The sequence below is a fragment of the Tenrec ecaudatus genome, chromosome 18, assembly GCF_050624435.1.
Source record: "Tenrec ecaudatus isolate mTenEca1 chromosome 18, mTenEca1.hap1, whole genome shotgun sequence".
Taxonomy (NCBI): Eukaryota; Metazoa; Chordata; class Mammalia; order Afrosoricida; family Tenrecidae; genus Tenrec; species Tenrec ecaudatus.
In genome coordinates, this window is record NC_134547.1 from 39370402 (window position 1) to 39384992 (window position 14591).

Consider the following 14591-nt stretch of genomic DNA (forward strand, 5'->3'; position numbering starts at 1 on the left):
AAACTGTCACGGACAGACAACCACCAGACAGGTCGCTCTGCTAAAGCAGTGCTGAGAAAAGCCATATTCAAGATGATTGCTAGTTGTCAACCTGTCAGTTCAAGCTCACGGAGACCCCGCGTGTGCTGAGTAAAACTGACCCGTGTGTTTTCCAAAATGAACCTTTTAACAGATGGCGACCAGGCCTTTCTTTCAAAGCTCCTTTGGGTATAGTCAAACCATCAAACTTTTCTTCCACGTAGTCCAGTGTTTAAGCGTTTTTGCCACCCAGGGACTCTAGTCAAGACTATCCCCACATGAACACCTCTTCCCAAAGGGTGACCTGTTGGGGCAAAGCACTGGATGGAAAGGCTAGCCTTCCTAGGACACACCTGTAAGGGAGGAAAAGGTTTGCCCTATCACCAACCCCCACTGTTCATGTAAATATATTCCAGCAGTGACAATCTCTGTAGAAGACTAAGATTCACATCAAGGCATATGATTCCAAAAAGAGTAGGTATTGAGGATCAACAAGTGATGCTGCCCTCAGGTCCCAAAGTCAACATCCAGAAGGACCCAGCCGGCAGGCAAATCCTTCCTCTACACCAGACTTACTTGTTCGGACAGACACATATCCAGTTTCAACCCAGATATAGCCTTCTCTGTAACAAGCTTTGCTGGGTTGTTTAATATCCATTTTTCCTTTCAAAGTGTAAGCTCCATAAAGGTAGCAACACCCACCTCTGTGGGGCCCCCAGTTCTCAGCACAGTGTTCATGACTTCTTCTGAGTAACTGCCTAGTGAAAACCAACCGGGCCCATGGACCTAGACAGGGGGTGCTGGCTATTATTTGCTGTATTAATTCCAACTTTCAAAGCAGAGATAAATTTGTAAACATTTTAACCTCACACTTTTAAGACGGAATGCTTCTCTTTGAAAGAGGCTTGATGGTACACCATTCCTCTTGATTGTTAGTCTCACCATAGTAAATGACATGATTTTCTGGTTCAAAATGGCCAATACCTGTCCATTTCAGCTCATTAATGCCTAGGCTATCAATCTTCATACATTCCATTTTCTATTTGACCACTTCCAATTTACCTAAATTCTTAACATCACATATTCCAAATTACAATTATTAGATTTTTATAGTTGTTTCTCGTTACTCTGAGTGTGCTCCATCCGTAAATGAAGGTCCCTAAAGGCTCCCCTCCCACAGGCTTTACTCAAGTGGCATCACCACGCTTGACTCCACAACCAGAAATCAGCTCCTCTGTCACATTGACTGCCCTCGGGCTTGAGGGGCCCATTTGCCAGTAGAATCTCCAACAATGTTCTCTGTTTCCTTTGTTCAGGCCTCAGTACTTGAAATGCTTCAAAGTGATGCATAAGGCTTTCGGAGGCTTCTTCCTCCAGAGTGGGGAGCTAGGTCCTGTTCACTTTGGGTGACCCTGTTGGCATTTACAACACCAGCTACAGAGCTTCAGGCATCATAGCAACAAGCCAGGCACCACAGTACAGCAAACTGACCGGCGGGAATGACAAAGGCCAGAGGAATGGCGTGGCATTCACTATCAAAAGGATCTTGCTGAATCTCTCATGAAGTACAATGCGATCTGTGGTAGGATTGTATCGGTGCACCTTCAAGGAAATCCAGTGAATACAATTATTCTTCAAATTTACGCATCAACCACAAGAGCTAGTGAGAAAGACGTTAAAGAATTGGTAGAATTCTTAATTCTATCAATTCTAAATAACTGATTAAATTCTATTTTGATCAACTTCAGCCAGTAATTGATCAAACATGCAATCAAGGTTCATGGATAGTTATTGGTGATTGGAATGCAAAAGTAGGAAACAAATAGGAAGGAACGGTAGCTGGAAATATAAACTTGGTGATTAAAAATGTAGGACCTGATGCCAGGGGCTTAGATGGAGAGAAAATATTTTGAGAATGATGAGGGAAATGAATGTACAAATGTGCTTTACACAATTGATGTATGGATGGATCCTGATAAGAGCTGCATGAGCCCCTAATAAAACTATTTTAAAAATAAAAACAAAGATGAATAAAAATAATTTTAAAAAGAAATACAATAAATAAATATGCCCCCAAAAATGTAGCTGTAGATCACATGACAGAATTTGGCAAAACCAATGATTTGTCCATAGCACATACCCTTTTCAACAGCACATGACCTTCCCCAGATGGAATCCACAGAAATCAAATTGACTACACCTGTGGGAAGACATGATGGAGAAGCTCAATTATCAGCAGCTAAGACCAGATGAGGGGCTGACCGTGAAACAGGCCATCAATTGCTCAAATGAAGTTCAGGACAAGGCTGGAAAAAATTAAAACAAGCCCAAAGGAGCCAAACTACGACCTGGAGTCAAACCTACCTGAATTTCAGGAACATATCAAGAAAAGATTTGACGCACTGAACACTAAGGAGGGAAGACCCGATGAGCTGTGGGAGGACATCAAGATCATCACTTATGTTTAGAAATGAATTGTACTATATGCCATTTTAGGACATTGGTACACGGATTAAGATTTGTATACAACTGTTCAAAATGTCTCTGTAAAGATCTCAAAACAACCAATAAAACTCCAGTTACAAAAGAGAAAGCAAAAACCATTCAAAAGACAGGAAAGAAAGAAAAGACTAATAAACTGGGTGTTAGAAAAGACCCTGAAAGTTGCTAGCAATCATAGAGTATCTAAAGCAAATGGAAGAAAGGATTAAGTCAAGCTGAATAGACAAACTCAAGGGGGAACTTAAGAAGACAAAACCAATTTTTTTAAAAATCATTTTATTGGGGGCTCATACAACTCTTATTGCAATCCATACATCCACCTATTGTGTCAAGCACATTTGTTGCCATCATCATTTTCAAAACATTTTCTTTCTACTTGGTATCAGCTCCTCATTTTTCCCCTCCTTCCTCCACTCTCCACGGATCAACGTTTCTCTTCACCCACTTTTCTGTTGTCCGTCCACCAGGGAGGGGGTTATATGTAGATCATTGTGATTAGTTACCCCTATTTCCCCCCACCTTTCCCTTACCCTCCTGGTGTGGCTACTTTCATTATTGGTCCTGGGGGGATTATCTGTCCTGGATTCCCTGTGTTTCCAGTTCTTATCTGTACCAGTGTACATCCTCTGGTCTAACTGGATTTGTAAGGTAGAATACAGATCATGCTATTGGAGGTGGGAGCAAGCATTAAAGAACTAGAGGAAAGTTGTATGTATCTTGGTGCTGTACTGCACCCTGACTGGCTTATTTCCTTCCAGCAGCCCTTCTGTAAGTGGATGTACAATTGCCTACAGATGGGCTTTGGGTCTCCACTCTGCACTCCTCCTCATCCACAATGATATGAATTTTTGTTCTTTGATGCTTGATACCTGATTGCTTCAACACCTCGTGATCACACAGGCTGGTGTGCTTCTTCCGTGTGGGCTTGGTTGCTTCTCAGCTAGATGGCTGCTTGTTTATCTTCAAGCCTTTAAGATCCCAGAAGCTATATCTTTTGATATCTGGGCACCATCAGCTTTCTTCACCACATTTGCTTCTGCACCTACTTTGTGTTCAGTGATTGTGCCAAGAAGGTGGGCATCATGGAATGCCAGGTTAATAGAACAAAGTGTTCTTGCGTTGAGGGAGTACTTGGAGGCCTGATGTCTATCTGCTACCTTAATACTAAACTTATAAATATATGTACACAGATCTATTTCCCCATATTATACAAAATGTGCGATAGAATTAGAAAACCAAAAGAGAGTAACATGCTCAACATATCTGAAACTGAAAGAACTCGGGAAAAATCCAAGCCTTGAATTGCAGCTTTGAAAGATTCTATGGGCAAAATAATGAATAACGGAGGAAGCATCAGAAGAAGATGGAAAGAATTCAGTCATGGTCCCAGAAAGAACTAGTTGACAGTCCGCCCTTTAAAGAGGTAGCAGATGGTGCTGAAGGAAAAAGTTGAAGATGCACTGAACGCATCAGCCGGAACAAGGCTCCAGCAATTGACGGAATAGCCATTAAAATGTGTCAGCAAGCTGACAAAGCACTGGAGGCACGTACTCGTCTCTACCAAGACATTTGGAAGAAACCTATGTTTGTACCCACTCCAAAGAAAGGTGACCTGACAAAAGGCTCAAACTAGACAATGACATCATTTATATCACACACGTGTACAATTGTGCTTAATCCAACAACGGTTGCAGCCACATATTGACAGGAAACTGCCAGCTCAGGCCAGATTCAGAAGAGGACATGGAACAAGGGATGTCGCTGCTGATGTCTGGTGTATCTAGCTCAAAGCAGAGAATGCCAGAAAGATATTTACTTGTGTTTCAAGGCAATCGACTGTGTGGACCATAATAAATTGTGGATAAGAATTGAGAAGAATGGGAATTCCGAAACACTTCTCTGGACACATTTGGAACTTGTACATGAATCAAGAGGCACAGGTGCAAACAAAACCAGAGAATACTGCATGGTTTATAATCTGGAAAGGTGTGCATCAGGTTGTATCCTTTTACCATACTTGTTCAATTTGTCTGCTGAGAGAAGCTGGCTTATATGAGGGGCTACCAAAGAAGGACTTGGAATTTTTTTCAAAGCTGTGTATTTAAATTACTAACCAAAATATTAACTAAACATTTACTATCACCTTCAACATACTCTCCATTACACAATACATTTGTCAAATCTGCAATTCCATTCTTGGAAACACTTGTTCAAATTCATCTGTTTGGAATGGCTGACAGCAGCACCTCCACCTCTTCTATGTCACCAAATCACTTTCCTTTCAAATCACTGTCCTTTCTTGTTCCTCTGCCTTCTCGGAAACAAAGAGTCACCAGGAGCAAGGTCAAGTGAGTAAAGGGCAAGAAAGGCTTGCTGTCTTTTACCCAAAACTGGCACACTGAGATGGCTGCATGAGCAGGTACATTGTCATGGTGGAAAAACCAGTCCCCTGTCTGCCACAAATTGGGCCTTTTGTTACACACACTATTACACAATCTTTTCGGAACTTCTCCTTTGAAAGCTTGGGTAACAGTCTGACCTAGTGGAAGGAACTCCAAATACACTATCCTCCTCACATCAAGAAGCGCAAATGAGCATCGTCTTGATCTCTGATTGCACCTGACGAGCTTTGCGGGTGATGATGGCATCTTCCACTGGCTTGACTGATGTTTGCTTTTGGGGGCGGAAGAACAGCAGTAATGACCTTGGCGGGGGGGAGGGTGGGGAGTCTGGGTCACTTTGGAGCTGTTCTTCCAAAGCGGCATGTTCCACTCGAGGCTCTTTCTCCTGGTCAGACACAACCCAAAGCTCAAAGTTTGCAGCGACCCTTCTCATTCCCAAATCTGTTAAAATTTGCTGAACCAACAAACTCTAGACAGTCTAGATAAGTCCCCCTTCTATTCACTGGGCCGCTGTCAGTCTTCGAGCACACGTGCATGAATTTTGTCGACATTTTCATCCAGTCAGGAAGTTGACGGATGTCCAAAACAAGGTTTGTCATCTATCGACATTTCACCTTTCTGGAAAGGAGAAAACCACTTGGACACTAGAGTCTTTTCCATAGCACTGGCCTTTTAAGTTGTGTTCAACATCACAACAGTTTCTGCAGCATTTTTCCCAGGCAGGAAACAAAATTTCACATCTACCTGCTGTTCTTTCTCTTAAATCAGCCATCACGAAAAACGAGGTTTGAGCAAAAACTGCTTTTACGAAAAAAAAAAAAATTCACTGTGACCTTCCCAGGAGACACCATGAACTCAAAGCGAGTTGCTTGATGCTCACTTTGGTACCCCCGCATAAAAAGAAGAATGCTTGATATGATCGCACAGTTGAACTACTGAGTCGTATGCTATGTGGATTGGGTGGCAAAACTGTTGGGAGGAGAAAAAGAAGAAAAATGCAGCATCAGGATCAGAGGACGATTTGTTAACAACCTACAGTGTGCCGGTGACACAACCTTGTTGACTGGAGGTGAAAAGGACTTGAGCGCTTGCCGATGAACATCAAGGGCTGAAGACTTCGATATCTATTACAACTCAATGTAAAGAAGACCAAAATCCTCACAACTCGACCAATAGGTAGCATCATGGTAAATGGAGGAAAGGTTGAAGTTGTCAAAGAGTTTGTTCTTACTTGGATACATAATCAATGCTCATGGAAGCAGCAGTCTAGAGATTAAAAGATGTGTCGCATTAAGTAAATCCACTGCACAAAACCTCTTGAGATCACGGAAGGGCAAGGATGTTTCTTTGAGGACTAAGGTGCATGTGACCCAATTGTTTACTGCATTATATGCATGTGAAAATTGGACACTGAATAAGGAAAACCGTAAAAGAATAGATGCATTTGAATTGTGTGGTTGGAGAAGAATATTGAAAGTATCATGGACTGCCAAAAGGACAAACATCTTTTTAGGAAGATGTGAAGCCAGAATGCTCCGTAGATGCAAGGATGGCAGAACTTCATCTCCCATACTTTGGACATGTTATCAAGAAAGACCAGTCCCTGGAGTAGGGCATCATGCTCGGTAAAGTAGTGGGTAGATAAAAAGAGGAAAAGCTTTGACAAGATGGATTGACACAGTGGGCTCAATCATAGGAATTATTGTGAGGATGGTACAGGATGGTGCAGTGTTTTGTTTTGTTGTGCATAAGGCTGGTATGGGTCAGCGCTGACTCGCTGACACCTGACAACAACAACATGGTGGTGCAATGTTTAAGCAGAAACTTGTATAGGAGAAATACCTGGTGATATTCTTCTGTAAAGATTACAGCCATGAAAATCCAACACAGCAGATATACTCTGTTACAAAGGTCAATGTGAATGTGGCTTATTGAAAATTTTGCCCTATCACCAACTGCCATTGTTACTGTAGATAGTGTCCAATCACTACAATTCATGTGTTCTAAAAGCCAACCTACACATGTATAATTTCCTTTTCTCAAAAGTGTTTGAAATTCTTTACAATGGAGGAAATTTATAATGTTCTCTATCATGACAGGTAACCCCACAAAAATGCTCAAGTTATAGAAAAATATCACTGATATCACAAGCAAGTAAAATTTTGCTGAACATCATTCAACAACGGTTGCAGCAGTACACTGAGCTTCGTTGAACAGGGGATATTATTACTGACATGAGATGGATCCTGGCTGGAAGCAGAGAACACCAGAAAGATGCTTCCTTGTGGTTTATGAACTGTGCCAAGACATTCAACTGTGCCAAGACAATCATAACAAATTATGGATTATCTTAAGAAGGATGGGAATCCTGGAACACTTTATTGGGCTCATGCAGAACTTGTACATGGAGCAGGAAGAGATTGGACAGAACAAGAGAATACTGTGTGGTTTAAAATCAGGAAAGGTGAGCACCGGGGTTGCAGCCTCTGACAATGTTGACCCACTTTGTATGCTGAGAAAATCATCTGAGACGTTGGATGTGGCATCAGGGTTGGAGGAAGGTTTACTAACAACCTGAGATGTGCAGGCGACACTACCTTGCTTGCTGAAAGTCAGGAGGACTTGAAGCATGTGCTCATGAAGATCAAAGATTGTAGCCTTCAGTGTGGATCACAACTCAATGTAAAGAAGACCAAACTCCTCACAACTGGACCAACAGGTAGCTTTACGGTAAATGGGGAAAAGGTTGAAGTTGTAAGGATTTTGTCTTGCGTGGACCAATGGTCAAGGAATCATCAGTCAGGAGCTCAAAGGATGTGCAGCATTCGGTAAATCCACTGCATAGAGTATTGGAAAGGATGTTACTTTGAGGACTGAGGGGCGCCCGACCCAAGCCATGATATTCTCCATTGCCTCAAATGTACATGAAAGGTAGACACTGAATAAGGTTTACTGAAGAAGAATGGATGCATTTGGACTGTGGTGCTGGAGAAGAATATTGACAGTACATGGACTCCTTAAAGGACAAACCCATCCGCCTTGGAAGAAGTTCGGCCAGAGTGCTTCTTAGGGCCAAGGATGGTGAAACTTCATCTTACATACTTCGAATATGTGGTCAGGAGAGAGACCCGTCCCTGGAAAACATCTTCATGCTAGAGATGGATTGACACAGTGGCCCCAACTGTGGGCTCAAGTCTAAGCACAATTGTGAGGATGGCAAAGGGCCATGTAGTGTTTGGTTCTGTGGCGCATAGGGTCTCTACCAACTCAATAGAACCTAATAACAGCAACAATTATCATAAAATGATAGTAATGATTATAAAGGAATGATATATATTTATATATATGTATATATAAATAAAATCCATAGATCCATTAGCAGATTTTTGAGCTCATACTTCATTCTAGTCTTAATCTAAGAAAAATTAGTTCTTATGGCATAATTGATACTCAGTTCTTATGACCCTACTCCATACTCCCGCTTATGGTGAGATCACTGAAGATATAGATGCTATAGCGAAGTGTGGTGAAGAAACCAGATAGTGCCCGGCTATCAGAAAGTATAGTGTGTGAGGGTCTTCAAACAAGCAGTCGTCTAAGAGAGGCATTAATAAGTCCATATGGAAGAAGCACGCCAGTCTGTATAAGGCAAGGACTGTAAACCATAAAATCCAAATCCAAAGGAGGGAATGGTATCAGACCTTACATTATAAACACTTGCTTTGCAGAAGGTTGTGGCTGACAGTAGAAAACCAAAATTCATTTGCAAAGTCGCCACATGGATGAAGCTTCAGGTGAGTGCCCTCTGACCATAGTTCAGCGATGTGCATAGCCTTGCTAACAGACACCAAACATTGTAAAGTCAATTACGGCAGACGTAGTTAACATCATCTGATCTTCCTTTAGACCCAGCTTAAGGTTGTTTCAGTTTATAATACTTTCTGCTGACTTTTCAATTGATGTTTTTCTCCATTTTGTTTTGTCACTGTTGTTGTCCGCTGTGCGCTTGCTTAGTGTTTGCGCTTTGTGTTATTTTCTGTACATGAAATCCCAGATAGGTAAATCTAGAGATAGTCACTGGATTAATAATTATCTAGGAGCCTGGCAGGGGACATTTGGGGAAATGGGGAGCTAACAACAATGAGTGTGACAAAGAAGAAAATCACCTCAAATCAATGGTGGTGATGATTATACAACTCTTCTTAAATAGGACTGAATGATTAATATGCCAATAAACTATTAAAAAATAACATAACGCCTGTTTGGAATGGGTATCAGACATCCACTCAGGCTGGTAGGCTACAAAATCCATCCACCCCACACACATACAATGTCCCCCAAAGACCCCTCTAGGAAAACCCTGGTAGATCAAGAATGTGGAGGTGCCCTAGGCAGGGCACTCTTGAATAGTATGCACACAATTCCAAGTGGTTGATTCTGTGTTTGAACCTGAGGGAGGGTGGGGGGTGGATGGATGCTTCCCTGTCAGGGAAACTCTCCCAGACTGGGTGGTACCTTTAATGGGTGGTAGCAGATTTCTCAGGGAGGCTATTAGCCATGGTTTTTAAAGGATTTTCTGACTCCCTTCCAATCCTCCAGGGTTTGGGGATATTCCTGGCGTTTGTATTCCTGTGGAGGTCATTAGCAGGTCCATGTTAGGAGTCAGGTGGCAGTATTGTTGGATGCCACCAGCAGTGATCAGCCTGGGTGGGGACCCCTCAAATTGGCTGCCATGGCTTTCAGCTCTTAGGCTGACAAGAAGAGTCTGCCATCGAGAGTCCTTCCTAAGACTGAGGCTCTATTAGCGACCATTTCTTAGTTCCAGCACAGACTCCAACATACGATCCCGAAACCTCCTGTTTACTTTTTACTTTTCCACCTAAAACACTGACTCGTTTCACTTTTCTCAAAAGGGCATTAGAGAGAAATGAAAATCTACCTAATTCTGAAGGTTTGGAGAAAACGGTCGCCTGGATTATGCTGGACCATTGTCTCAGGTCAAGAGCTATAGGGATTCAACAGAGCATTTCCGAGAAGAGGTCCTGGGAACACTGCTCCAAGGAACGAAGAGCGGGGTGCTCTTTTATATTTAGGAAATTAAGAGAATAGCCTTTAATTACAAGATTAATTAACTCGTTGCTTTTAGAGCAAATTACATTGCTTTCCTTTACAGTTAAGATTCCACCTCAATTCTTGGCTAACTCAAAAACAGCTCACATGGAGTCTTTTCTCCAATGAGATGAGAGCCACCAGTCCAGGGCCCTGAACAGGTATGGGGCCTCGAAAAGCCTGGCTATTTCCCTGTGAGAAGTGAAGGGGCTGGAGAAGCTAGCCTCACAGATTTCTGCCAATTCTCATTCTATTATAAATTCACCATCACCTTCGCCTCTGGTTGAAACATCACAGATTTCACACGACGGGAATTTCTCAAGCCTCAAACAGTCCAATACTGTTAGAGTCCTCTTGAGTGTGTTAGGTTCTGTATCTACTTCCCAACCAAGGCTGTGTAGTCATGGACATCACTGGAGGGTAAATCATAGCAATTCTCTCAAATACTTGGCCTTCAAAATCCTAAGAGGCAAGAGAGGCAGGGGAAATGTGAGCTTTGAGTCCCATTTACTTCTTGTCAACGAACTTACCTCCCTAACAGGAATAACTTTAATACGTGACTGGTCCCCGTTGGGCTATTGGTCTCAATTTCAGCTTCTTTCTCCATAAACCAGTATCCAAAGGGTCTTTTCATCAACAACCACGGTGAAGAAAGAGGCCTTCCCTGACTACACATGGAACCCAGAGGCTCTTGACTCCCTGCTCTGCGTATCTCAGAGCCTGGAAGTGGGTCACTAACGGAAAGGTGCCCTAGAGCAGTGGGCAAGGGGCAGGGGTAGGGAACACCCAATCCGCAGGCCTTAAAAGGCTAGCGAAGCCACCAATACCAGCTAAAAACACACGCTTTATCAAAGAGAAGCACTTCCAGACTTAATTAAATGTTGGACCAGTGTATGTCCCACAAACGGTATTACAAATATGCAAATGGCCCTAGACAGCAAAGAGATTGCTTACCCCTCCCTTAGAGTATGGCTGTCACACCCCAATGAACACTTAGGCCCTCCCCTGACACACCCATGTGTCCCCAGATGCACTCATACACAACTCATGATGTCTTAAATAGCTCCTGCAGAAACTGTGGCCTTGTACACCTTCTCAAAGGCACCCAATCAAGGGAGATGAGGGCTATGGGCAGACCTTGCAGCTGCGGCTACGCACCAATGTGGAAGTAGGTCCCTTTCTAACACAGTCTTTCCTAGGGCCTCTGAAACTCGCCCTGTTCCAACACAAGACCTGCTTCAAAGCTCACTCCTTCATGCTTGCCACGCGTAACTTTTTAACAGTGCATTAACAATCCCGTAATTGCTGGGTTTCCAAAACGCCTTCCAGAAATGTGGGGTCAACCCCATCCACCGTCAGCCTATGTCCTGTGGAATATGCTTCAGAGGCAAAGCAAGTCAAGTGTGGCGCCCCCCACCCCCCGCCCGATCCTGTCTGTGGGAAAGCAGCTGCATTTATTTCTAATTTTATCTGAAAAGTGAATGCAGGGTACCCAAGACACCACAATAAAATGACATTAACTGTAAAATTACATTATTAATTCTTTAATCTCACTTGAGGCTTCAAGCTGTTGCTATGTCCAATTATCCCTGTAACCACCTGTCAGAATCCTGGTGCTATTTAGCATTACCTCCAGGACAGTGGTGGGCCCGGTGGTCCGTCAGGTCTGCCAGAGACTCGAAGTCCTGCTGACAGTGATCGCAGGTGTAAATTGACTCATCCTCCATGTCTTCATCGTCCTCATTTCGCTCCTCTTGACTTGTCACGCTGTTCCTGTCTTCCAGCGCACGGCTGGCTTTCCGATCACACTCTGGCTCTCCTTCTAGGCCTCCTGCCAACGGGAAGAATACAGTCACGTCAGCTGACAAATGCTTGGGAAAGGGTTTTAAACGCATGGCTCAGTATTTATGAAGATACATTTGATTATTCTACCTCCCAGAGTCCATTCTTCTCAACACTGCTCAAGGTAGAAATACATGTTTTGTTTTCGGGGGGTGGGGGGTGTGAGGGTAGCAGGTGGTACCCTAATTCTCGAGTAGATTCTTTAATTCTTAGTGCAACTTTCTAGTAGGATTTCCTGTCATCTTCCCTGTGTATGTGGATGCGAGGGGTTCCGACCTATCATATCAAGAAAGTGAAATCATCTCGTATTCTGTCTCCTAAAAACCCAACTCTGTCCCACGCATCTCCCAGAACTCCCTCAGCATTCCCTCCGTTCCTAACATACGTAAACATTTGTTTTTTTCCCCAAGCCTAGCGATTTCAAGATGGAAGCTACCTTAGTCACGTTCACCTCTACACAGCAAGCCTCTCGGTGTGATGGTGTTGGACCAAGTCTTTCCAAAGAAGTGATTGGAATAAAGGAAGCACATGTATTGTCACAAGACCTTGGAGAGTCAAACTACAAGCGTAAATATACCTAAGTCCTCACTGGAAACCTGGTGTCAGTCTAGAAATTGAGAAGCAACCTTGGGACCATTCGATTAACTTCTTTAAACCCTGCTCCACATTCTGCACTGGTCATGAGGCCTGTGTCTATGGAGCATTCTGCATGTTTCTAAAGCACAGTCACATATGCATGGCTCCATGTCACACATGGGCTTTTGTCCATTTTAACGTTGAAGGAGTTTAAAAGGTCAGGTGGTCCAGCACCCTGCACACAGAGGAGGACAGGTGCAGTGGCTGGCACCCAGTTAGGGGGCACAGGGAGCCAGCACGCTGCGGGTACTGCCCTGCAGATCCGGAGGCCTTGCCTTGCACCCTTTCCTGCGCATGCATGGAAAATCGAGTACAGGCTTAATCTTAGAGGCACAGGACACACGAAGAACTTGTAAAGCAAAGAGCGAAAAACAGTTCATTAGAAAGCAGGGTAATTACCAACGATCTTGAAGAACCTCAGTGAACGAAACTTGCCCACTGAATACAGAAATGCAGGGGCTGCAAACAAGGTGCTCGTGTGTTTTCCCACAGTCTGTCTCGGTAAACTGCATCTACCAGCTCAGAAACTGGCATCACTACTTACATCAAAGACACAGAGCTCTAATACATACAAAGATGTTTGTGCAAACATACTCACGTATGCAAAATGCACGTTACATAAGATCACAGTTAAAGACATAGGCATCGACGCACAACTTTAAACCCCCAGGGATTGGTCCCCAAAGCAAGAGAGAGACAAATAAAAGTAAGAATGCATTCGATTCAAGGTAGAAATCCCAGTTGTATAAATATTCCAATTTAGAGGCAGAGATGGTTATAAGGGTTCTATTTCTCCCTGCCGGCCAGAACATGCGCTTCCAAGCATCCAGCATCAAGAACCAAGGCGCACAAATCAGCTCATCGGAAAACCAGAAGCCGCCCTCCTTCGCGGGGAACGTGGCGTGACATGCTGCTTGGAACTGCGCGGAGACAGTAAAAATCAATGTTTCCATGTGTGGCCCATCAAAACATCTCTCTTCTTACCAATTAGAGGATGTACAATTTCTAGGATCTCTTATTATCTGAACACGCCAACTCCTGGAGATACAAAAAATCCCATTAAGGGCCAGGTATCGCATTTATCTCAGGAAAGCTGATCTGCTGCTGTGTCAGTGGCAAGAAATAGAAAGCAAAGAAATGAGGAATATCATTTGGAGCCTTCAATATTATAATTCATCCCACAACCAGTCAAGCGTCCTTCTCTGAAATTCCTAGTTTACAGCTTCCTCCTTTAAAAAAAAAAGTTCTGTAGAGGAAGGAAGAGGGCATAATTCTGGCTTTATCTACTTGCTGCACTCTGCAGATAAGTTACATTCAGCACTGTGTTTATGCTACTTTACTTACCATACAATTTAACAGACATATTTGAATTATTCCCTTATTTTTTTAAACCATATGTACTTGGCAGCACTTTCTACAACAGCTTATCTAATCTACAACTAGAACCACAGCATTACAATGCATTTGACCTCTTCAAATCTGGTGCATCCTGTTGACTTGAAGTAGACAAAATCAGAATGTCACTTCTCAGGTTTTTATAAGTCAAAAACCCAGAGTCATCCAAGAGCATACCTCTGTTTTAAGAACCTGTCCCTTCCCTGCCACTGCCAACTAATGGGGAGGCAAGATAGCTGGACAGAAGTGGGGAGAGGGCTGAAAGCTCAAGTCGGGAAAAGACATGGATTTTAAATTTTGGGGTCACAGGCTCTGGCATAGGCAGCCTGCCTGACACACAGGAAGGTGAGTCAGATGGAGACTTCGGAGCCAGATGTTTGGAGGAGAAGAACTTTGTCCCCAAGTACACGTGATCATTTCAATAGAATTGTGGTCTCTATGAAAGGAGCCCCTCAGTTGGAATAGGAACCGGAACGAAGGTCCTGTCCCAGCTTTACCTTTTGACCCGCCATTCCCATGCCCAGAAGGATTCGAACCTCTCAACAGCAGCCAAAGTTAGAGCAAATGGTAACATTTTCCCTTTTGTAGATAAGAACACTCCAGTCACTCAAACTAGGCAAGGAATCGAACCCACATGCTCCGGTGTTGGCATCCACTAGAGTACAGCCACAAGTAACTTAGCAAAAA

At 43.3% G+C, this 14591-nt stretch overlaps 1 protein-coding gene across 1 annotated transcript in view; it reads right to left on the minus strand.

Moving 5' to 3' along the window:
• ZNF423 (zinc finger protein 423) overlaps nucleotides 1-14591 on the minus strand; it is a 413333-nt gene that overhangs the window by 270955 nt on the left and 127787 nt on the right. The window contains exon 3 of the mRNA XM_075537034.1: nucleotides 11662-11862. Coding sequence (XP_075393149.1) covers nucleotides 11662-11862 — 201 coding nt within the window. The remainder of the gene's footprint in view (nucleotides 1-11661; nucleotides 11863-14591) is intronic.